Here is a 25,698-nt window from a genome sequence, read left to right on the forward strand (position 1 = left end):
CACAGTTATTTGTGGTTTGGTCTTTTTTGTAAAAACAATATGCTCCTGAAAATATTTTCTTCCCATTGTGCCCCTTGAGAATAATCTTTTTTTTGAAGAAAATCTTATACTCTTGAAACCCCTGTTTTCTACACCATTTTTTCAGAAGCAAAATTATTATTGCTTTTTCCCATACTTTTATTCTGAAGGGCTGATCCTTTAGAGGGCAGATGAGCTAACAAAAAGCCAAGGACATTATCAGTTCCAGCACTTATCCAAAGCCTGACTTTCATCCTACCTCTGTGATCCTGTTTCAGCATTATTTAAGGAGAAAATACTGCAAGTCATGAAGCTTGCTTCATAATGACAGGCTGCTTCAGAGACAAGCAAAATATTGTGCAATTTGTTTTCTGCAGTGAGAAAAACTGACCTCATATTTCTCATACTCACCCTCCTGGGAGTTTAGTTTAGTCTCTCTTAAAAGTTCGGGTGATTCTGATAGATTTTTTCTATAAAGAGGTCCACAGAACACTTCTGGCAAGCATGAAGTACCAGACTGTGATGCAGGGATTTAAATTATTGTGCCAGATATACCTGGTGGGTTTTCTTGGTAACAGACCACAGCTACTTCTCATTTAACTATGCCTTCAGATGATGTTTCTGACTGACTTGGGAAGACCCATATCCCAGGGGTGGAACATAAAAGCAAAGAATTTAAATTCAAGAGTAACTTGGGGCAACTTCTACCACAACATAGTAGCTGTACAGACAGGTTTGGGGGTTTCTTTTTTCCTTTATTCCTTCCTTCCTTCAGCCTGAGAAAGATGCTAAAACGAAGTTGTGGGAGCAAGAAGGAAAAGAACCATTCAAGGTCAACTAATCTTAATCACACTTAAGTTTTCATATGTTTTCTCCAGCAACAGACAAGCTAAAGAATGTTTGGGCTGTACAGTCATGTACTTCAACAACCACTGCTCTTACTCCCATGCTCAGCTGCTGATGGTTTATGACAGTGATGCTGTAGCAATGCTCAGTGTGGGTCTCCTGATATTTCTGATAAGGACTTACCGGCAGAGCCTCCCATAAAAGCCTCAGGGTGTAACTGAGGCTCATAGCTAACACCCCCCAAAAAACACATCTACCTCTGCTGACAGCAACTGGGAATATTTCCAAACTGCTGTCTTTGGTGCTCCTTGGGGACCCACTATCTAGCTAATAAATAAAGGGAAGCCAGAAGCTTCCTTCAAACACACTAAAGCAAGATAAGAACTTGCAGCTAGTGCATGCTGGAAAGAAGAAACTGTCCTACGAGGCCTACCATTACAGCCTCCAAGGGAAAGAAAAAGAGGGGGGAAAATGTATTTTTACTGTATGACCTTAACCTTAATGAAAGATACTGACTCAGTGTTGAAACATCCTCTCTTTTCTGCATCTCTTCTGAGTTAACCACGAGAAGAGAATAAAGTTAGTCCTTATCCATCATCTACAAGTTTAGCAGAAGACATCAGTGTCTCAATTTTCATCTGACAGAGGGACTTGAAGAGAAAAAAACACAAACAAAAAAACCACAGAATAAAGTAAACACTGATTACACTTCACTGACAACATGTACTATCAAGTTTAAATTTCTACATGCTTCGGTTTAAAAACGGCCTCGCAAATTGCAACACCCCCCGTTTCTGCTTTAGCATTTCTGAATTAATTGACTGGTGACAATCACACAATTTATTTTTATGTTCAATACCAAAACGTTCCAACTCTCACAGTTTGCGAGAGCACGGAATTTACCGAGCAAGAACGCGTCTGACAAAAACGAAGAGATGTAAGCCGTAGTTTAAACAATGCTCAGTATTTCGCTGATGATAATTAAGCCCCCTCCCCATCATTTCCCCAGTTTTGGGGGCTGATGGAAGGAGCGGGGGTTTCTCGCGGCCCCAGCAAGCCCAAAGGGCCCGGTACAGCCCAGCTCAGCCTGCGCTGTGCCGGGGGGCCCCCGCTCCATCCCGCTGCCTGCGGCTGCACGAACGCGCTCCCAGCACGCCTACGGCAGCGAACACAATGGAAACGCAGCCGAGAGGGACAGATTCGCTTTATTGTTGAGACAGCGCTCCGGTACAGCCGAGCGGCGCGGGGTGCCAGGCCCCGCGCCAGGGCGGTGGGGCAGCCCCCGCGGAACCGCGGCCGCCCGGGGCGCTCGGAGAGGGCCGGCCGCAGCCCTCTGGGCCGGGACACGGGGCCGGGCCCCCGCGGGTGGGCTCCGGGCATTGCACGGCTCCTTCTGCCGGCAGCGGGGAGGTGAGCGTGAGGGGCCGGGGAGGAGCGGGGCGGCGGGAGGGGCGCGGTGCCGCCGTACTCACCGCGCGGGCCGGCGCGGAGCCCGGCTGCACTTCCTGCGCGCTCGGAAATGAGCGGGCGGGACCCTCCGCCGCGCCGCTTAAAGGGGACGGGCCGGCCGCCCCCGACCGCCCCCGGGGCGGGACCGGGTCCCCGCGCAGCGCCGCGGGGGAAGCGGGGCCGCCGCACGGAGCAGGGACGGGCCGCGGGACCTCCCTCAGCGCCTCCCTCACTCCGCCCCGCGGCGCCTTCGCTCCCCTCAGGCGGGGGCGCACCGCGCTCCGATGCGCCCCGGGAGCGGCGAGAAGTCCGCGTGTGAGGGGAAGAGTGTGTCCGTGCACCCTCCATGCACCCTCCGTGCACGCTCCGCTGCTGTGCCGGCACCGCCGCCGGGCCGCCCTCAGCGCCGCGGCCTCACCGAGCGCTCCGGCCCCGCGGCTGCTGCTGCCCGCTCGCCCCGCGACACCCGCACCGGGACCCTGCCCAGCACTGGGCACAGCTGCCCTGCCGGCCTGGAGCTCCACGGCCCGCACAGCAGCGGCACAGTGATGCTGAACTCTCTGACGTTAGCAGAACCGTGAAACTGGGCTGTAGCCTTTATGGTGGAAACAAGAAATAGAATTTACTAGTAATTGTTTTCTACTTATCCAAGTATTTATGTACAGTTCTATACTTCCGTTTCATTGCACTATTTTTTTTTATTTTTTGTTTTTAATTACTAGTTTTCTGCAGGGCTTGGCCCGTGAGGAAGCCAGGCTTGGGAACTCATGCAGCTTCCAGCCAGTGAATGAATGGTGGCCTGCAGCAGTGTAACAACAGGGAAAAGCTCAGGAAGCAGGTAAGGTAGGAATGTTCTTCCACGACTGTGTACCAAATGTTCTTGGTCCTGCTCATCAAAAACAGAGTCAGAGAAAGCCAATAAGTACAGGCCTGCACCCTTAACTTGATATCCCTCTGCTGGATTGGCTGTGCCTGCTCACCTGCTTCAAAGGCTCTCCAGAACAGAGCCCCAATGGTCTGAGCAGCAGAGGCTGCATCCTTTGTCACGTCACTGCTCTGTCGAGGTCTGTACCCCATTTAGCACAGAGCAGCCCTTTGTCTCAAGCAGGCAGAAACCCATTCATAAATAGCTACACCAACACAGCATGGGAGGGGGCTGGGTGTCCAAGGACCAGAGCTGTTCAGTCTAGATTTCAAGCCTTCAGACAGCAAAAGTCTTTCCAGGGAATACCTTAAATGAACAGGGAAAAGACACTTGGCTGGTGTTACCAGCTACCTATTCAGGGACTTTCCTATCCATTAAAACTTGTCACAGTGCTAGATCATCATTTTAGGTATCCCTCGAAAATATACTTTAAAAGTGTATTCATAGAAGAGGATTATCAGAAGGTTTTAAATATTCACACGTGCATTCCTCAAACTAGGTAAACGTGGCTTCATTACTCTTTTAGAACAGTATGTAAATATATTATTTTAAACCTAACCTCATGCAAAGTTTCAGTATTGCATGTTACAGATGACTGTTGAACATCCTGCTTGTTGTCTTTGTTGTGGATAATAAGTAGGTTTAGCAGACACCAACACACTGGAGACTGCAGTGTTCTGTAGACATAACATTTGTGAGTACAAGAGTATAATGGAATGGAAATAACTGAAATTACTGATTTTTTTTTAAACTAACCCTACATTGTAGATCTGAAACAAACTCTGACAATGCTACAGCACCCACTGGCTGGCCTACAGAGAGCAACCAGATCTGAATATTGTCCTTCCAATTTCCCAGGTACCACCTTTCTGCACATGAGCTTGCTGCTGCTGTGTGGGGAGAGCTATACAGGGCCTTCCAGCAGATTATACACACAACACTTTTTCTTCTTCTCTAAGCGCCAGTTTCTTCTGTCTACCAGAATTTCTTCTCTACCAGAATAGTTTGCTTTTTCCAGATTGAGAGGAGGAAAAAATAGATTTCTTAACCTCTTGTAGGAACAACATGGATATTCATAGTCATCTCTGTATGAAAGGTCTACCGTGTCAGGAAAAATGATGGGTATGCAGTGATGTACTCTATAGTTTCCTGATTCTTCTATCACAACAAGCTGTTCTAAGATTAGATATTCCTTCATAACTCAGACCTATATTTATGCTGACAGATGTTATAGTTCCTATTTGGTGTTAATCTTACAGGCCTACAGAGGAATTCCCACGTTGTCTGTGAATAAAGCAGGTGATAAAACATTTAGGAAATGTCTGTGTTTTAAGATACAATTCATTTCAGCTTAGGGATTTTTCTTACACAGGTAGTTGCAGACCTCCTAGCATCTGAGAGCAATAATATGTATATTTATCTATTTATAATATATGTGACTCAGCTTTGAATTTTCCTAAAATATTATGATAGGATGGTTATTTAGGAGACAGAATTAAAAAATGTTTCCCTAAACTTTGCTAAACACTGTTCTTAAATTGGTACAGCTGGGGGAAAGGAAGTGGCTGGCTCACAACAGCTTATTCAAAAAAGAAGCATTTTCCAGAACAGCATTAGCTCCAGCCTCTAGTGGTTTTGGTTTGCTTTTTTGTGCTTTTTTTTTTTTTTTTTTTTTTTTTAAGCATATGTGTGGGCTGGAGGGGAAGATACAAAAGAAAAAGAGAGAGAAGAGCTGATCAGAGAACATGATACCAAAGTGAAGGAATAATGTAAATGAGGCCAAAGGAGAGAAGAAAAAAAACAATTCTTCAACAAAGGATATTTTTGTTCTATTAACCTCTTGAGCCAAAATGAAACTTGTATGTAGAATAAGAAAAATGGTCCATTATTTTGCCTGAGAATTCTGAGCTTTAATTGTCAAACAATAGTCATTAGTTTGCCTTGACACAAGGCTTTTTGTCAAATACCACAGCTCAGCTTTACTGATGGCACAATTCCAACATGATCCCATGTGGAGCTGCTTTCTTTTTCCTTAAATGTTGCAAATTATTTATAACAGATACTGAACAATGCAACCAAAATCATGAAGAATTTTTAATAGCCTGAAATCAACCCTCCTACAAGCATTTTAGTCATGGTGATATATATCCCTTAGAATCCTCAATCTGAGCTTCTCACTAAGGGCCACTCTGTGACCCTTTGTCACTGCTCCTGTCCAAACACATCCTGTTGCTCTGGGCAGTGAAACGGGCTCTTGGGAGAGGTTTCAGCAGAGTTAACTCATGTCTGCCTTGGGCAATGCTGAGCTTGACCTCAGGCTCTGCTGGCAGTGCTGCAGTGGCAGCACCAGCTGGGGCACTGAAAGCCCAGGCCAGGGCTTGCTCTGTGTCTCTGAAAGGACAGTCTGATTGTGCTCGCGGGGCATCAAGCACATGGGTTAAAGGCGCTTGGAATGTCAGGATATTATACCTCGCTGCTTTCAGGGAGGGACTGGAATACTCTCTGGATTTACCACAGCTTGAGGAGAGACAACACATCTGTAAAATTATTTTGTACCAACATACCATGCAAAAATCTTCCTGTATTTATTGTTTTTGTCAATGCTTTGGCTTTTGGTCTCTACGTTGTTGAGTGCTGAGGGACTACATTTTTTCATGTAGTGTTTTGGGATCAAATAAATAGTAATTCTTTGGTATTATAATGTACTAAAGTTTGGACTCAGAAGCATATAATTTATATAATGTTTGGGAAATGAACTGCTGTGGATTGCTCTTTTCCTGTTCTTTTGGGTTCACAGTTGCTAAATTACTTCCTTTCAAAAATTCTTATTAGAAAACAGTATCAACCAACCTTAGATTTATATAGAGTCCTTTCATACATTAAAGCAGACTCAGTAATTATGGTGCTAATTCAAGAAAGTAGAAGACATTCCTTATCATAAAAAAAATCAATACAATCACAGCTGTAAGTGAATGTAAATAAGATTTAGCTTTATCTATTATCTGAAAATACTTTCTTCTGATAACAGTAGTGCTTACTGTAGTCCGCTTGCTTTTTTCTTTGAATAGTGTTAGTTTAGCATCTGGAAAAGTGTATGGAAGGATAAATCAGATTTTTTCTGGATACAATCTCTTCAAATAACTTTTTTCTCTTTGAAACCAACATATAGTTGCTGTTAGCAACAAATGTTTACCAAGCTGTGACAGTAGCAAATGGATTATGGAAACATTCCTGTACCACCAGTACAGTGTTGCTCTGGCTGGTGCCATGGGGAAAAGGAATACAGAAGGGGACAAGCAGGGATCTGCATTAAATGCCTGGGCTCTGCTGCTGCTCCAGCTGGGAGCAGCAGGCAGTATTCTGCAGTGGTGGCTGAGCATTTTTCCTGGCCACATGGCCTTATTTTTCCTGGCAGGAACAATGGGTTGCGTGCCCAGGCTTCCACTGCTCACTCACAGCTGCACCAGGGTATCACTCCAGAGTCAGCAGTAACAACATGTATGGAAAGTAATCCATGTAGGTAGTGCTGGAATTCTCTACTGCTTTATTTCTGACTATTCCAAAACACCTTTACTATGTAGCTTCTGTCAAACAGCACCAAGAAGTGCTGTAGATATTTTTCTAAAAAGAGAAGAAAATTTTGTCACAAATACATTGACTGCAAAGCAACTCTGAAACAAAGTCCAAGCAACCATATTCTGTCCCTAGAATGGAAAACAAATAGGAGGGTTTTCAGTGGAAGACTCAGCTTTATGCAAAACATACTAAAAAATACACATTCCTTTTTTTTCCATCCTTCAGTACTGCAGAACCGTAATCTACAAATACCATAAAGTAGCATATTTAAAAATAATTCTATTAAATTACTTTTTAAACTGTGGACTTGACTACTTAGGATGCAGCAAAATAAGTAAGTTAGAATGTTCTATATATGACATTTAAGCCAGAAAATCTTTTATGAACACTCCTTGTCTGATGAGATAACAATATAAATTATCGAGGTCTTTTGGTTGGTTATCTGGCTGGGGTTTTTTCTGTGCTTGAAAGCCTCATACACCAAAGCTCAGATTATTCAGATAAATATCTACAGTAAATGCAGCCTCTCTAGAGAGAAATATTTGGGCTTTCTTAATCTGATATGCTTCATATTTTATACAAAATACTCAGTATATCAGTATTTGTGTTACTGTATGATCAGCTGTACTCACTGAGCCTGCCCAATAGTCAATAAAACCACCACCACCTTCCACACAAAATAAAATCAAAACCATAGAAAAGCACAGTACAGAGATGATCATCCATGCTGATAGTTTAGCAAACTACAAAGCCAGTGTTCATTTCTTCGTTTACTAGACAGAACCAGAGACTAAGAAACTTCTATTGTTCACTGTACTGGTCCTTTGTTTGCAATATTTATCTACTCCAGTTTAGGGTTTTTTGCTAGTGTTAAGATGTGTCTGTCACTGCCCAAAAAAATCTCCCTCCATTTGAGTGAAACTCTAGCCAGTTCATAAACAAATTATTTGTTTCTTTTGTTTCTGGTACCATTCACTGTTGCATATTCATCATTAAAATGTTTTTAAGTGTATCATCTTTCATACTTTTAAACTCCTCCCATAAAATGGCATGGAAGTAATAATAAAATCACGTAACTACTTTGATTTTATTAGCAGTCCTTTTTCAATGACTGAAAAACTCTCACAGGGCTGTAACAGTGTTAAGACAGGGAAAAAGGAAGGTTCCCTTTCAAGAGAGAATCCTCCTGGGTACCACAGAATATCAACAGACAACCAGAAAAAAAATACCACACCTCAGTTGAGCAGTTGAAAATACTTTGTTTAGATTTTCATGAAAATTGGCATCTGTTCCTGTGGTGCACAAAAGCAGTGGCTGATTTTGGAGAAGTGTTAAAGTATGCTGTTGAGACTTCACTGTTATCATTATAAAACCAGTGGGTAAGGATGAACTGATTTGCAAAGTCAGGATCAAATGTCACTGCATTCCTACCAGTCTCACAAGCTTCTCTTTAATTGCTGACTTGTAACGATTGTTTTATCTTTGTTTGGAAAAAGTTTTGCTAATGAGCATCTTACAATGACTCACATCTGTTGATAAAATGGAACTCCAAATCAAATTAATTCAAAGCAAGATTGTACATTAGAAATGCAATTACAGGACAGCTGAACAGCAAGACACTTTAAAAATCACTTGAATTTGTTCCCACTCCTCAAGAGCAAGGAAAATTTGTTCTTTCTTCTCCTTTCCTGTCCCTATTTTTAGAATGAGAAAAACCTGATCTGGCAGCCTGCATCCCATATAAATTATGAAATATCAAGTTCATAAGTACTTACTAGATGGTATTGAATAGTTATACATGGAATTTCTATTTCAGCTTCATTCTCTTTTTAATTTAAATTTAAAGAATGTTCTGGCACTATGCTAGACAAGCAAGGATTTGCACTATTTAAAAAAAGAAATCATATTTATGACAGGATAAACACAGAGAAAAAGAGCTTTTTTTCAAACTGACTTTTTCTGCAACTCAAGCATGTTAGAAGCTGTGTGCTAGCTGTGTTTAAATTACTGATGTACACTCACAACACAAAGATGTTCATTATGAGTGCAGAAAAATGCAAATCGTAAAATTTGGCCACATGTAGGAGGTGAAAAAAAATAGCTTAACTTGTGAATGTTAAAATGCTGCTGATAATTTTATGTATGTTTTCTGCTCCCCATGAGCTATGCTTAAATCTTGTGTGACAAGGTCTGTAGTGTAGACTTGATGCCTTTCATAGCAATTCAGGTAATATATGCTATTCAACCACTGGGTTTCAAGGTTTAATACCCTTGGATAGTTTTCTGCTATGTATTGCCTAGTAAATATATTTACCACTTGAAATGGTAACAATTAGAAGGAATCTCTAGTTTAGGATCTAGCATTTCAAAGAATGCATTTCACATTTTCTAACATGAGGAAACCATTATGGAAACTCAGTAGCAAACAGAATTGATTCCATAAACATTATTTCTGTTGGTTACAAAATGGTCTCTGATGGTAACTTGTTGTAGCCTAATTTGATTGCTTTCTTTATCCTTGTGCATTTAAAAATGGGGAACAATATTTTGCAGTATAAATTAAAGTATTCTTTGTAGTATTTTTACAAAAACTCACATAATCTGTTTTTCCTTGGTATTTAACAAACTGCCACAGTTCACTTTAACAAATGATCCTGGAAGAACAACACTGAGTTAGACCTCCAACAGCAATGTTTTAAAATAAAAATCCTTATAGTCAGCATAAACTTTATGCCTTTCTGTTTGCTGGCTGGACCAGGCCACTGTTCAGAAAGCCTCTGCTCAGGAAAAACAGTGAAGTAAGCGTTTAAGTGATTTCCTGACTCGATGCTAAAATCTCCCTCAATTATTTATACCCTGTACCAGAAAGAATAATTTTTGTCTTCTGCTGACACTCTTGACCACACAAAAACTATCTTGGAGAACAGTTAATTCTGCTTGTTTCTTACTGGCTGTTTCTCAAAGCTCTGTACACATTTAAAAAAATATACTATAGCTCTGGTATTGATCTCCATATAATATGGTACTAATTGTATCTTATGGATATGATCTTTTAATACACTTTTTCCACATTTCAGTCTTTACAATGCTCTTCCAAGCTTCTTAAGCATCTGAAGAGGAATCCTTACCAGCTTTCTCAAGGAATGAGATCAGCCCTCCCTTTCAGCCTCCTCCTCTGTCCCTTGGGATTCTACTCTTTTGACATGCGCTTTTCCAAAAGAAGAGAATTTATTCTGAATCTCTTCCTTTATTGTGAAATACTCTTCAGTAAAGGGATACTATTCTTGTTATTGGCAGCAGTTTGGCAAAAAAAGTAGGATGAGTGTATCCTAATAGTTTACTGTTTTGCACTGGGCTATAGCTTACACCACATTACATTCTCTGAAAGAGTAAGTGGAGTTTTTGGGGTTCCACCTCCCCCCCCCCTCAATAACTTTCAAATATACCTAAATATAGGCAAGCAAGATTCTTTGCAAACCAAATGCTTAAAATACATATTAATTTGATTTAGTTTTATTAAAAATTTTAAAATACTTCCATCCTTAAGGACAGTAAATTCAGAAAGGAAATTGTATTGGCAGGAAGCTATGAAAATGGCACATGTTCCAAATGAAAATCAGTGTTCACATCAAACTCCTTCGATCGTGATCATGTCAGGAAGGAAAGCCCTGAACAGCTGAAAAATTATATAAGGGCTTTAACAATAATTTATGTGACCTGCTGAGTGCAGAAAAATCAGACCAGGAACTGCAATGACGGATTGATACCCAACTGAGGCTGAATTGTTCAGGATTTCAAATCTATGTCAAGTACAACTGCAGTGCTCTTAAACTGTAATCCATATGAAATATACTGATACTGCTTTCAGATGAGATAAAGTTGCATTTTTATGAATTGTACCTTTTTAACCCAAACAAGGAGATAATTATTTTTTATGAGCTTAAGAGAAGGTGTACTCATCTATCCTCAGGCAGGCAAAATGCTTTTACTTAACTTCAGAACATTATCAGCAAAATGAACTTTGACATAGGCTCAAAAAAAAGAGGTTTCAGCAAGAAATTTCTTGTTTTATGATACATGTAACCCTTTAAAAGACCAGGTAAAGCCAAAAACACTATAAAAAGAGAGGAACTATTAATTTTCTCAGAATGCATTAGGAGTATTTCTCTCTCCACTGTAACTAGAAGACACAGGATGCTGTCCCGAAGTTTAGAAATGAGAAATACAAAACACAGCTTAAACAAACAACTCAGCTTTACTAGAGAACTTGATAAATACAAAAAATTATTTCATTAATTGTGTCTTCTAGGTGTAAATTAGAAATTTATTTGTGCTTATCTTTTCTCTAGTGTTTAGTACTTGCTTCCCAACAGGCAAGTTAAAATGTTGTACCAGGGATGGGTACACAAAGGCTATTGCTACTTTGTCCACATTTTGATAATACCCTTTGTACTTTTGCTAGTTGACTCTTGGGATATTGGATTTTAGACCAGCAAATGTCTAGGAATAATGTATTTATAAATGATGCCTCTAACTTCAGAGGGACTACTTAAATTTTATGAAGTTAGATAGAGAGGACATGAAAAATTTTGGTTTTCTTATTAAGACTTTATGTACTTGCATACATTTTTAGGGAATTATTCAGTTCTTTTTCAGGAAGTTTGCTTGGGCTGGAAAGACCAAACCAGTCATCACACTGCAGCCCATCTGCACATGTTCATGGGGAACATTCCCTGGTGCTACTTAAGGGCTGGTGCTTTTGAATATTATCTCCAGTATTTTGTTACAAATTTACCACTGTAGCTACAGTGAGAAACAATGCTTTCATGCAAGCTGAGTTTTGAAACAAAGTATTTCAAAATTATAAGGAATTTTTTTTTGAACCTTCAAAAGTTAAGAGTAAAAATATTCTTTTTAGATGTATTTTGAGGCTTGTATTGTTCATATAAGAGTGACACTAAATCAGTAAGGAATATAAGCTGGCTTTTACTATATGTTTTTCAAAATTACTAAGGTCCAGAAGAGGTTCATGCCTATTTTACATGGTGAGTTGTAGCTAAAATCCCCATGCTTTAAATATTATGTACCTCATATCCATGGGATAATATTTTTAAGAGCTTTATTATATGGAACAGGCTAACATCTGCAAATTAAAACTTGCAGAGCTCACAGTAGATATTCTGAGTATCCTACATCTGGAAGTTTGTGGAAACCAATATTGCAATGATTTCCTTGTGCTGCTCTAAGGACTGTACTTTAAGATTCATGTTCTCCCCCATCTGTCACAACTCAAACCACAGATCAGGTAAACCATGTCATTTCTGCAGATATTTAGAAAAGGTTGGCAGAAAGTTTTAGAAAGTTATTCCCTCCAACCTGTATATTTAGGTGAGTCATTTGTTCCCTCTGAATTCACTTTCCTCAGGGCAGTCAAGTGCATAAGTATTTCTGGCACTGATGAAAATAACCATCTGCTGTATCACTTTTTTCCCATGTGGGAAGTACATTTACTCTCCAAAGAGGAACTGAAACAAAATTGTCACCATTTTGACTAGTGGTAACATAGAATAAATAGGAAACACTTCAAGGGAAATATTTACAAAAATAGCATACACAGAAGACGTAAGAAGCTTTCACATTATTAATAAATACTTAAAAGCAATAATCTATTTATTGCTATTTCATGAGCAGGAAGGGAGTAGAAATTAATTGGATTAGGAAACATGTAATTTTTCATTAAACTGCACTTGATGCAGGTAACTGTGCATGGAAACACTAATTATGAGCCATGTATGTATTTTATATGCAGGACCTATGTCCAGTAGGATAGGTAGCAATAACTATTAGTGAAATTTTCACACAGATGAATGGTTGAAACAAATTAATGGTTGAAACAATATTGACTTATGCTGAAAGTCTAAAGTACACACTGCATCCACTGGTTATTTCAGCATCATTTAAGTGTCCCACTCACCTACCGTACAGCAATGTTGTCACAGGGCTGTTGGATTAGAAACGGGGTGTTTCACATCTCTCAGCTGCATACTACTGCTGAAGATACTGGATGAAGTTACATTCTTCATTTAAGGAAGAAAAAAACCCAAACAAAACCAAAAATCTTGATGCCTTGGTTGCTTATATCAAGTGAGGAATCCCTATAATGTCCCACAGACATAAAATATAGGAAAGCAACTAGACAAAGCATAAAGTTACCACAAATGTAATTTTTCTTTCATTTTTTGTAGATCTCTCACCAGAAAAAACAGCCCATATAAAGGGTTTAATTTTCAGTGCCCTTTGTTTCCCAAGTATGCACTCTGACAGTTGTGTCATGCCAGTGAAGATCACCCTGGTGTCACAGCAGAGCCCCTCCTGCATACAGAGCTGTGTGTTTGCTGTGCATAAGCATTACACAGCATGGCAAATGTCTGTGCAAAGGAAAAGCTGTGCTTACTGATTGTCCAAAACTAGGACAGGATCAAGTATGCAATCCAACAGGGAAGCTCTTTCAATTCCAACACACCACTTCATATTCCACTTTTTGCAAAATGAAAATCTGTGTTCAGGTTTTGGCAGTCTGACTCGAGACCATGTTTCTGAAATCACAGACTTTAATGGAAACATAAAGTTGATACACAAAACAACATCTGAAAACAGATCTGAAACATCTAAATTGGACTGTTAGTGACAGGAGCAAGCTTTGGTAGAATTGGATTGTTTAGAATAACCATCACGACGCTAACAACGAGTCACTCAGGATTTACATCCCAACATTTGTAGCAAATGAAAGGTTACCCTTAACCATGGTAGATTACAAATAAAGACAAAAGTAGTGCTGATCATTTACTCTTCCACATAGAACATGACTCATAGGCTGATTGTTCTCCCAAATATTAAGTCACTTTTGTAAGGACAACATTCTTGTATTTCACCTTAACAAATTCCAGTGACATTTTCCTTGTGTAGTTTCAACAGCAGAGTTTTAGACCGATTTTGCTGTGCCACTGTTTTTTATTTGTTACTTTCAAGGTAACAGGTTTATTTGGAATTAGGTTGTGGCAGTGTCCTGTGCAAGGCAGTATATGCAATTTGGAGCTAAGAGGAGGTCTCCAACCCACTTAACAAGACTGCAAACAAAATCTCTGTACTTGAATATCTGCAAAAGGTGTGCTGAGGCAGAGGACATCCTGTGGCAGAGCTGCAGGAGGGGGTGAGAAGGCTACATAACTTCAGGCTGTGAAGGAGCTGGATGCCTGGTTCCAAGGGCAGCCTGCAGTAAACCCACAGCCAAAGAGGCAAAAATTCCCCCACCATGCACACACAGAAGGGAGGAGGGGTGTCAGTAAGGCAGAAGAATGGACACTTGAAATGACAAGGACCAAGAGGAAGGGACTTCCCTGAAGCCTAAGGTGCCCCTGCAGAACCAGTTCAGCACTCTGAAGAGTGGAGAGGGACGACCCATCACATCAGGAGCGAGGCTGGAGCTGAGCAAGGCAGTCCCATCTGCTCCCTGCATAACCACCAGCACAACTAGCAAAGGTGACACGTGAGAGAGGCAGGGAACTCTCCTCTGAGAGGCACAGAGGGACCCACCCATCAACCTGAATGATGATCAGAGAGCTGCAGCAGGGATGTCAGGCCAGAGCCTCTACCAAGCCTCACAGCCTCCTGACCATCATCTGCTGCTGTTTCACGTGTGCACCAGGGATACAGCCAGGAATGGTCTGAGGAGGACCACAGACATTACAGATCCCTAGGACTGGTGGTGAGGGACTCAAGTGTTGGCAGCTTTTTCTTCAGTCCACCCTGTCAAAGGGAAGGGCATTGAAAGGGCCAGGTGAATCTGGCAAATCAGCAAATGGTTAGGGGGTCTAGTGCCACAGCCAGGGGTCTGGCTGCTCCTGGGGACTCACGCTGAAAACCTGGGTGGATGGAGTCTGATGGGGACCCATGTGCCAGGGGATGGGCAGAGCATCTCTGGTCACAGGCCTGCCAAGCTGCTGAACAAGGCATTAAATTGAAGCTGCTGGGAGAGAGAATAATCCATTCCACTCCTACTTGTTTGATGCCAGCACCAGCAAGGGATGCCCAGAGCCCGGAGAGGGATTGCAAATCAGCAGGAGAGAACTTCAAATGCTGCTTAATGGAATTCCAGCCAATGCTGGCAGCAAGTCTGCTCCATCAGGGGCCCAACTTAAACGCCTTTATGCAAATGCACGTAGCATGAGGGATAAGCAAGAGCAGTAGGAGACTGTGCACACCTGCGGGGCTGTGATCTTACTGGCATCAGGTATGTGGTAGGATGGCTCCTATGACTGGAGTGTTGGAGTGGAAGGATACAGGCCCTTTGGGAAGGACAGGCAGGGAACAGGAGAAACAGGTGTTTCCCTCTATGTCCATGACCACATGGAGTGTTTGGAGCTGTACTGGGGCTGGATGAGGAGTTTATAGGCCAGGATTAATGGCAGGGCAAGGACAAGTGACAGTATAGTGGGGGTTTAAGGCTACCCAACCAGGAGATGAAACCCAAGCAGATGAGACCCTCTACAGACAGACAGGAGCTGCCTCACATTCACAAGCCCTGGTTCTCATGGGGGATTTCAACAACCCAATATCCATTGGAGGGACAACACAGCATGGCATGAGCAATCCAGGGGATTCTTGGAATACTTGGATAACTTGCTTCTCCAAGTGACAGAGAGGTAAACAAGGAGAGTTGCTATGCTGGACATTGTTCTTTCCAACAAGGAGAGGCTGGTGGGGAATGTGAATCTCAAGGGCAGCCTTGGCTGCAGTGACCATGAAAAGGTGGCCTTCAAGATCCTCAGCAAGGAGGCACACAACAAGCTCACTAACCTGGACATCAGGAGGGCACACCTTGGCCTCTTCAGGGATCTTCTGGGTAGAGTACCATGGGATAAAGTGACCCAAGGAAGCTGGTTAATGTTCAAGGATCACCTCTTGCAAGCTGAGGAGCATTGCAAAGAATGTCAGGAGACCTGCATGGATGAACAAGGAGCTCCTGTACAAACTCAAACACAAAAAGGAAGTCTATGCTTCCCCCAAAGAAAAAGGGTGAAAGGAAGGACAGATAGCCTGAGAGGAATACAGAGGAATTGTCTAAGCAAACAGGGATCAGATTAGGAAGGCTAAAGCCCTGATAGAATTCTATCTGGCCAGGGACATCAAGGGCAACAAAAAAAAAAAGATTCCACAGGTACATTGGTGAAAATGTGAGCCTTCTCTGGAAAAAAATGGGAGACCTGGGACATGGAGAAGGCTGAGGTACTCAATGACATTTTTGCCAGCAAATTCTTCAGCCACTGAGGCCCAAGTTTGCACGAGCCCCTTTGCTGAGGTGGCAACAATAAAGAACCACCCACCATAGGGGAAGAGCAGGTTCTGAACCAGCTAAGGAACCTGAGGATCCACAAGTCCATGGAACCTGATGAAAAAATATGGATAACAGGGTGATTGGTGGCAGCCCACATGGCATCACTAAGGGCAAATCCTAAAAATATCCTTCTATGACAGGATTACAGTGCTGGTGGATAAGAGCAATTGATGCCATGTACCTGGACTTGTGCAGAGCATTCAACAGTGTCTTACATGACATCCTTGTCTTGAAATGGGAGAGGCATGGATTTGATGGATGGAACATGCAGTGGATAATGAATTGGCTGGATGGTCACACTCAGTCGCTGTCAACAGCTCGATGTCCAAGTGGAGACCAGTGCTGCTCCTCAGGGGTCGGTACCGGGACTGGCACTGTTTGACACCTTTGTCGGCGCACTGAGAGCAGGATTGAGGCACCCTCGGCAAGTTTTCAATGGTACCAAGCTGTGTGGTGCTGCTGAGACACTGGAGAGAAGGGATGCCATCCACAGGAACCTTGAAAGGCTTGAGAGGTGGGCCCACACAAACCTCATGAACTTCAACAAGGCAGGACAAGGTCCTGCATCTGGGTCAGGGCAATCCCAGCACAAACACAGGCTGGGTGGGATTGCAAAAGGATTGAGAGCAGCCCTGGGGAAAAGGACTTGGGGGTTTTGATTGATGAGATGCTCAGTATGACCAGGCAATGTGTTTTTACAGCCCAGCAAGCCAAGGCTACATCAAAAGCAGCCTGGGCAGCAGGTCAAGGAGTGGTTTCTCCCCATCTACTCTATTCTTGTGAGACCCAACCCAGAGTGCTGCATCAGCACTGCAGCCCCCAGCATAAGGAATTCATGGACCAGTTGGAGAGAGTCCAGACAAGGGTCACAAAGACCATCAGAGGGCTGAACACCTCTCCTACAAAGACAAGCTGAGAGAATTTGAGATGTTCAGCCTGGAGAAGAGAAGGCTCTGGGGAGACCTTAGAGCAGCCTTTCAGTACCTAAAGGGAGCCTACAGGAATGCTGGGCAGGGAGTTTTTTACAGGGGCATGTAATGTTAGGATAAGGGGAATGGCTTTAAATTGAAAGAAGGCAGATTGAGGTTAGATACTAAGAAGAAATCCTTTACTGTGAAGGTGGTGAGGTACTGGAACATGTTGCCCAGGGAAGTTGTGGATACCTTATCCCTGGCAGTGTTCAAGTCCAGGCTGGATGAGAATTTGAGCAACCTGATTTAGTGGAAGGTGTCCTTCCCCACAATGGAGGAGCAGGCAGAGAGCAGGGAGTTGGAACTAGATGACCTCCAAGTTCCCTTCCAACACAAACCATTCTATGATGTATTGATGTATTCTATTCTATTCTATGAATTCAGTCTAAAAATCCTTTATAGCCTATTTTTAACTCATAAAAGAAACATGATAGTACAAGACTGTATGTTTTAACATTACTAGTATGTCGGTGATGAAAAGTAAAAGTGTCAGATGAACACTCTTGATTGCCATCAGTCTATACAGCTTATCTTGTATCAAATTTATCTCCATTGTGCTAAAGGTAAGAGAAGTTAAGACTAATAAAACAAATTCTCTTCTCATTAAGACAAGACAATACATTTTACAAGACTTCAAATGTTGAATCTCAAGTCCTCTATTGAGTTACTAAATGTTTGCTTCCAAACCAAGATATTGGCTTTGCCAACATCATTCTAACACTTGTCATTTGATAGCAAGCTCAGTAATCTGGGAGCCTGTTTCCCTCCTCCCTTCTCTTTATTGTTTGTGCTTCCTGCTTAGATCAAGTGGTTGTATGCTAACAGCCACTATAAAAGTAGCAGTTCAAGTACATTTTACCATCCCAGAATGTTGTAACATAGGATGGTTAGTCTTAAAAATCATCGAGGATGAAGTGCAAGGCCATTTGCACTAAGAAGTTGCCAAATGGAACCATATGCAAACTGGCAACTTAGAAAGAAGTACCAGAACTACAACTCTTATCCAGCTTGATATGTTTTCTGAGAGGGGAGAGTACCAATTGTCTTCAGCATCAATAACATACTTTAAAAACTACCAATAAAGGGATTTGCCAATTTAAAAGTTAGTTGTTGACTGAACAAAGAACGAGCCAATGGACTTCTCACTCTTTGCCTCCTTGTTTTCCTCAGGAGTCCATTACCTTTCACAAAGATAATTTTAGCTATCAAACTTGTCCATAAATTTTGCCGCTGAGTGTGAAACCATCCAGTTAGCATATACACTATCATTTGCATATCTTGAAAACACAGAGTTAGTGCCATCGAATCTTGTGAGTGGAACGGGGCTCTCCTCAGGCCAGTTCGGGTATGACATGCCTAAAAATGAAAACAGATAATTTTTTCTGCACTGAAGAACCATAACTTCATGTGCAGACAGTAAGGCCCTTGGCAAAACTCCCTTCAATACTTTAAGCCAGTCCACTGGATTTTGTCCCAAATCAATTCATATAAATGATGTTTTGAAATCCCTGAAGCAGAAATTGAGATGCAGACAAAAAACCCTGGATAAATTAAAGTGCTTACTCAATAAAAAATTGTGTGCATGCATGCACATGTGCATAGTAAAAAGCTAAGAATTGTTCTTCTCATAAGCCTCCAACTTTGCATACTTTTATATTTTAGCAATCATGTAGCAATATATTGCTTTGCAAGAGAAGTTCTTGCTGTACAGGAAATGCTCCAAGAATTAACAAATCCATCTGGGACAGGATCCAAAGTCCATTTCAATGATAGAAGTAAATAATTTCAATGATTTACTTAAATGGGCGCTTTTCCTTTGGCTTCAGTGAGGTTCTGGGGACACTTCCACACCCCTACCAGGGATCCCCTACTTAATTTCAGGAAATCCCAGGAGCACAACTGAGTAAAGTCCAACAAAGTGCTGAGCACTCCTGTCCTGATTCAGCATTTAAAATTGTATTTCAGGTCTGTAATTATTCACACTGAGTGCAGTAACTCTTTCTGTGTCTAGGCACAAGTGATCACCAAAATGGATGCAGAGTGCTTAGCACCATGTTGATTAAGCTGTGCAAGCACAGAACCAAAGCAGGGTCGAGATTTTCAAAAACAGAAATCTGATTCTGTTGCTTATTAAGCATTCAGCATCTGCCATCAACCTCGTGGCAACTTTTTTCTGCTACTTCATTCTTTTAACAATCTAACCACTAATTGCCCCAAAATCAACATGAGTTGAGAAAACCTAATGAATAAAATAATAACTAAGGTATAGATCAAAAATAGACCCAAAGCCATGTATTAATGGCAACTTTTAAACTAAAAGATCCAACTTTTCAAAAGTCATACTGCATGAAGAATGAAAAAAGTATCTGTGATGTTAGTAAGTATCTAAAACCATGTAGAATATTTAATCAGAAGACAAAATATAGGAGTTTTGGCAAGAACCATTTTTACTGTCCATCTCACCATCACAATATGAAAGCATATGTTCTTTTTAAAAACATTTGCTACATCATTCAATCAAGGTTTAGTACTAACATGTTCATAACAAATCAAAGGACGTGAAAACAGCTGATATTTTCAAAATGCCCACTGTTAATTAAGTTTTCAAAGGATTTTACATGTCAGTTTAGTCTGTATATAATATTTATATACAGTATTTCTACCTTCTGTATATAATAATCTGTTTTCATCCTATGATACATTAAATACATTTCAGCTTATAGATCCAAAATGTACTAATAGCAGCTGAAATTTAGACATCCTTCTTAATAAATGAAAAATGTTGCAGATGAGTCCTATCACTAAGTTATGGCAAAAAAACAGTATTTAAAAAAAAAAAAAAAGTCTATTGCTTAAATTAGAGGTGCAGAATCTAACATATTTTAAATGTTGTAGCCTCCCCCAACAGGATAGTTGAATTAGATACTCATTAGCATTTTATATTTCCCCTGAGAATACTTCCCTGATCTTTTTTTGCTTTTATTGTATGATATCTAGTCATTTTACTTATTTTCACATCCTTTTAAAATGTTTATTTTAGACACAGCTGCAAAATGACTAAAGGATGGTCCTGATGCAAACTTTGACATTTACCAAAAGAAAAAACAAACAAACAAACAAACAAACAAAAAAACCCAAAAGAAGCTTCCAAGCAAATTTTGATTGGCTTCATTCAGACAAGAAACACTGTAATGGGGTTACAGAGTCTGAGAACAGTGCAGAAGAAAAATCAACTTTTTTTGTGTGTGTTGCTAGAATCTAGTAAATGCATGTGAAATTCTACCATAGAGTTTGTTTTCAATCCATGTGGAAGGGAGGGTTCGAGGGAGGGGAGCATTATTACAGTCCACGAGAGGTGTCTCCTCTTCTGAGAGCCCATCATCGTACAGTAAGGAGTCAGAGGGTGTGGAAGCTGCAAGGTCTAAGTAGTCCTGAGAAATGAACACACAAAAAGCTCTGTTAATGCACATGGCAGTGCTGCTGTCTGGGTAAAAAGGATAAATGTGCACCTGCTTTCTTTACAGCAAGGAACTACAGACCCACTGCATTTATCTTTCTCTAGAACCTCTGGCACCTGAGGAGGCTCTGCTTTCCAGCAGCCACAGCAGCTCTGGAAGAATCTGATTTGCCTGAACTGCTGATTTCCCTGCTAGAGACTATGAATACCTCCCCTACTTAATTCTGCACATCAACCAAACACCCAACAAATTAAAAGCTGTCCTAAGTGCTTTGTTTGACCTTCAGCTTCTGGTACACCTGAAACATATATATGGAGATACATATGCATGCTTAAAGGACAAGGTGCTCAGATCTCATAATCATGTTACAAAAGCTATTACATAACAATGCATAAAATAACTATGCATATACTGCCAAATAAAGCTTTGGCTGCTCTTCTAAAACTAAATATTTAGGTCACCAATAAGAATTAATTGTTTTTTATTTATGTTGCTGAATTGCTTTGATGTAAAAAAAAAAAAAAAAAAAAAAAAAAAAAAGAATGTGAAGCATTTTTAACTATTTTAAATGCATGAAATACTAGATTCTTCTAGTTCTGGGTCTCTAACATTATTTATTCAGGATTGAAATTTAGAAGTAACTATTCACAACAGTTTTTAAATTATTACTATTATTTAAAGAAAATAGAAAGGTTAAGGAAAATCCATCCACATTTTGGGTTGAAGTCACCAAAGCTATTAAAGAGGTAGTACTGCTTTCAGAAAGTTGCATGCATGTGGAAGAACTAGATATGTAAATGCTTCAATATTTAATGAAAAATAAGTTACTATGCTCTAAAATAAAAAGTAATTATTTCTGAACATTCAAACTCAGAAGACCACAAAAACTTTCAAAATCCATGTTTTCCACACTTACCCTACTCTTCACCATCATCTTCTCTAGTTCCTTGCTGATCTCAGTAAATGTTGGTCTTTTATCAGGTTCTTGCTTCCAACAGCGCAACATGAGGTTGTACCTGGGACCCATCACAGGGTGAAAAAAACCCCAAACTGTTAGAAATGGGTCATGCTTCTGCTCTAAGGATTTATAGTACTGAACTCAACTGTGGCATGAAGGCCATCCACAAGTGCATCAATCTCTGTTTTGAGTTCTGTTAAATGTCCCCTGGAATTAACAACTGACACTCATAACAATGGGCTTTTATTTTCAGGAGTCTCCATTAATTTAAATGATGATGAACTTGGCTGTCCTTGAAGAACTGGAGCCTTAGGTTTCACTTTCTCAAGGGAGAACCTCAAGTGTAGAGCAGCATGCCAGATTTCTAATTCACTTTGTATATGACACTGAAGAAATTTGTATCAAGCCGAAAAACTCTGCTGTTATCCCAAAAAGCAGAATTTTGTTTCAAATTGTTCAAATTCTTAAGTTTCTGTAAATTTTTCTTCAAAGCAAACCCTAGTCTAAGACTATCTGCAGAAACTGATGTTGTTTTGATTACTTCTATTATTGTTCTTTTGATTAAACTTGTATTTATTCTTTCTTTTACAGCCTCTCATAGCATAGAGTGTGGAAAGGAAGGGGAACAGAAATAAAGTTTTATAGTTGAGTGACTATCAGACAAACATTGGCAAGTTCTGGAAGTGTAACTCTCCAACCTGTGCCATTCATGTTGTTTTTCTAGCTCAGCTGTTCTCAGGACTGAGAGATCTGGCCACATAAGTGCTCTAATGGTGGAAACAGTGGGCTGTGAGAACCATAGGGAGCTATTGAAACCACTGCATTTTATGCCTTCATCCATGATCCCTCTTGTACTTGACAGGGTACAGGAGAGAATGCAATTTGAGAAAAATGGCCCTTAAAGTGGGCTTTCACAACCTGTCAGAAAAAACTCTGAGTAAAACAGAAGAAAATCTGAAAAAAGTCAGAAAACCATGATTTAGCTTCAATAAAAAAATCCCAGAAACTCAGCTGTGGTCAGCTTGCCTGAACTAATAATTATCAATGACATAACATGTTTGCAAAATGAGTATTCCTCACTGAGATGAAACAAATAAAAATTACTATTATACATTTCTTAGATGATAATTGCCAATCATTCTTGTAATCTTCTGCTCTGGCCTAAATTTGGAAATACTTAGTATTTTACTCTGTATGTTAAAAAAAAATATTATTTATACTATTATTTATTTAAACCTTTTTTCTCAGCCCAGATGTGGTCAAAGCATCCTTACAACTGAAAATCAGTCAAAAGAGTGGTCACAATGATTAAAGCTGGGAACTTTCAAAAAACCACAACCACTATCAAATTTTCAGGCTGAACATAAAATGCCTCATCTCTAATGCCATGGAAGATTACAGATAAAAGATATTTCACATTGAATGTGTTTTAATAAAATAGCCAACAAATTATGAACGGCCTCCAAAGCCATGGGCTTATCAAGTCACAGAAAATTTTTGTCTTCAAGGGTGTAGATTTCTGGGTCAAGGTATCCTTTATCCTCTGGAATGCCCTGACAACTAATAGGCAATGACTGTGCATGGAATATCTGCTTCATCTGCAGAAAATATTGAATATTCAGTATTTTCAGTATTGAATATTTCAGCTGCTACTGTGTTTTATGGACATTTCCTCCTCTCCTCACCCCAGAAGTTTTGAATGCACAAACTCTTTAATTGTTTGGCAAGCATGTTGTTCAATACCCTACAAATGGTTTGGATATAGCTGTAGGCATACTCTGGGCAATTTTTCCCCTCACTTTACTGTTCACTAATTTAATGACATTCTTTAAAGCACAACATTTTGACTATATCTCTAAGAAATACAGAAGAGTATTTATGAGGTAATTATTTGAACCTTTTTTTCAAGAATATTTATAAATGTTTTCTGAATCTAATCAGACCAAGAGTTACTTACATTTCCTCACTGCAGTTTTCTGGTCTCTCCATTCTATAGCCTGTTTTTAGGAGGTTAAAGAGTCTTTCAGGAGCAATACCAGGGTAAGGATTGCCTCCTAAAGTAACAATCTCCCACAGCAGAACTCCAAATGACCATCTGAAAAAGACAGAATGAGCTTTTGTATGGAGTGGTAGGTTTCAGGTTAGTGTTGGCATTTAAACAACAAATCTCCTCCTAGTATTTTCAGAACCCAACAAAATTCAAGACACCTCAAGCCACAGGAGATGTACAGATGCAAGTAGGACCATCCTTCTTCCCAAATACTGTTCATTGAAAAGGTTAGATACTAAGACAGTAGAGAAAACAAATACTCCTCTCTTATATTCATTTACAAAAACTAATTATACCCTGGGAAGGTCCATCTTCTCTAGACAGCAGAAAGAGGAAGTCCTTCCTCTGGTGGCCCAGCCCAAAGACTTGTTCCTCTGCTGCACAGTGCTCCTGCAGCAGCCCAACCTCCCTAATTAGCCCTTGGATTCAGAAATAACTCTAAATTAAATTCATGGAGCTGCCAGAGGACTGGTTCACTGTCTGGACTATGAGACAACACAATGTATTTATATCAATCATAAGTAACACCTTTGATTTCAGCTAGTCTGTTAGGCCATTTCAGTGATTCAGGACTTAATTTTCTTTTTAGAATGGCTCAAAGAAGAGGAAAGAATTTCCTCTGGAAATACCAAATGCCTAAAATGAACTTTCACATAGAACAGAAGAAACAGTTTTCTGAAATGAACAGAAGAAATAGTGAAATTTTAAACCTACTTTACTGCTGAGCTCAAACAAAACGACCTTGCACAATGGGTGAGAAATATTTAGATAAATTAGTCCATTTCTTGAGAGCAAGCCAGGAGAAAAGAGGCAAAAATGTTTTTCTTTTCTTAGTGAAATTCTTTTTGAGAGACAGAGAAGCTACAAATCAGTCTGAATCTGCTCTACTGACAACTGACAAAATCTGGATATTCGGAAGGAAGGAAACCAGCCAACACTGGGGCTGCTCAATGGGATGCATCTGGAAGCAAAATTGCATACAATTTATGAAAAATGCTAGCTTTGGGCAATTTCTCTGTAAACTCCATTTTAAAGAAAATTTTAGGAAGTGTTAGACACCTACTGCCAGACCCAACAGCCGTGTCTAATTCCCTATGAAAATTCCATCTCAAAGTGTTAGCCAAACACCTCACCTCCTGTCTGACTCCCTTCCACCTGCACTTCACATGTCTTAAAGCACAACAGCAACCCCAAAGGCACAGCAATAAAACTTCCCAAATTGTCAGAGAAGTCAAAGTGACTCTCACATGGTCCCAAGTGGTATGCTGCCATTCTTCTCCCTAATGCCATTCACTGAATTAAATTTTAATCACTCAGCACATTCTTGAAAGCTTATGAATATTTATAGCATTTTCATATACTTTATTAATATTTCTCCTCATACCCTTTTTGAAGCCAATTATGCTCTGTCATCAGGTTACAATTCTGTCCATGATTAATTCAAATAAACTTTGGAGGATGGCAGGTTTTATTTTTAAAATCCACTTCTGCCTAAGAGGAGTTTTACAGAATATGGAGGGAGGGATCAGATGAACAATTTCTAACTGCAGTTGTTTAGTAGTGAACATATTAGACTAGAATGCTGTAAAATGCTGCAGTACTCTCAGGACTGTTATACAAATAAAGTACTGTGGGATGAGAAATGAGAGATGAAGAACTTCCCACTGTATTATGTTTAATGCTGAATAAAAACATGATCACAAAAAGCCAGGAAATAAAAGTATATGAAGAGGAAGATAGAAGGTTAGCTTTCCACTGATGTCATCGACCCCTGAAGCAAAAATGGGGTTTTTGTAAATGCTGGCAAGTGGTACTGTTATTAAGCTCTGCTAACCACTAACTATACAGAACAGCTTGAGAAGGAAGAGGGTGGAAAACAGAAACACCGAATACCAGAAAAAAGAGCATATTGGAATGGTTGTGAGTAATATGTTCACCTAAAATACAACTGCATCACCACAAACAACAAAGAACATCCATAAAATAGTATTTTCAGTGAGTGCAATGATCTAAAAATATCAATCAACACTGCAAAAGGAGTACCTCACTGATC

General features: G+C 40.3%; 2 protein-coding genes across 4 annotated transcripts in view; both read right to left on the minus strand.

Annotated features, from left to right (window-relative positions):
* Window positions 1-2,463, minus strand: part of CSGALNACT2 (chondroitin sulfate N-acetylgalactosaminyltransferase 2) — a 28,286-nt gene extending 25,823 nt beyond the window's left edge. The window contains exon 1 of the mRNA XM_056495047.1: window positions 2,337-2,463. The gene's annotated coding sequence lies outside the window, so the exon portion shown is untranslated. The remainder of the gene's footprint in view (window positions 1-2,336) is intronic.
* A 10,944-nt stretch (window positions 2,464-13,407) lies between these two features.
* RET (ret proto-oncogene) overlaps window positions 13,408-25,698 on the minus strand; it is a 107,288-nt gene continuing 94,997 nt past the window's right edge. For 2 of the 3 annotated variants that reach the window (XM_056495056.1, XM_056495057.1), the window contains exons 20-22: window positions 23,553-23,690; window positions 21,554-21,653; window positions 13,408-20,610 (exon numbers count right to left, since the gene is read on the minus strand). In XM_056495056.1, coding sequence (XP_056351031.1) covers window positions 20,431-20,610; window positions 21,554-21,653; window positions 23,553-23,690 — 418 coding nt within the window. In that variant the 3' untranslated portion in view covers window positions 13,408-20,430. The remainder of the gene's footprint in view (window positions 20,611-21,553; window positions 21,654-23,552; window positions 23,691-25,698) is intronic. The other variant, XM_056495059.1, reaches the window with a different exon arrangement.

The sequence above is a fragment of the Oenanthe melanoleuca genome, chromosome 6 (genome assembly GCF_029582105.1).
Source record: "Oenanthe melanoleuca isolate GR-GAL-2019-014 chromosome 6, OMel1.0, whole genome shotgun sequence".
NCBI classification, from domain to species: Eukaryota; Metazoa; Chordata; class Aves; order Passeriformes; family Muscicapidae; genus Oenanthe; species Oenanthe melanoleuca.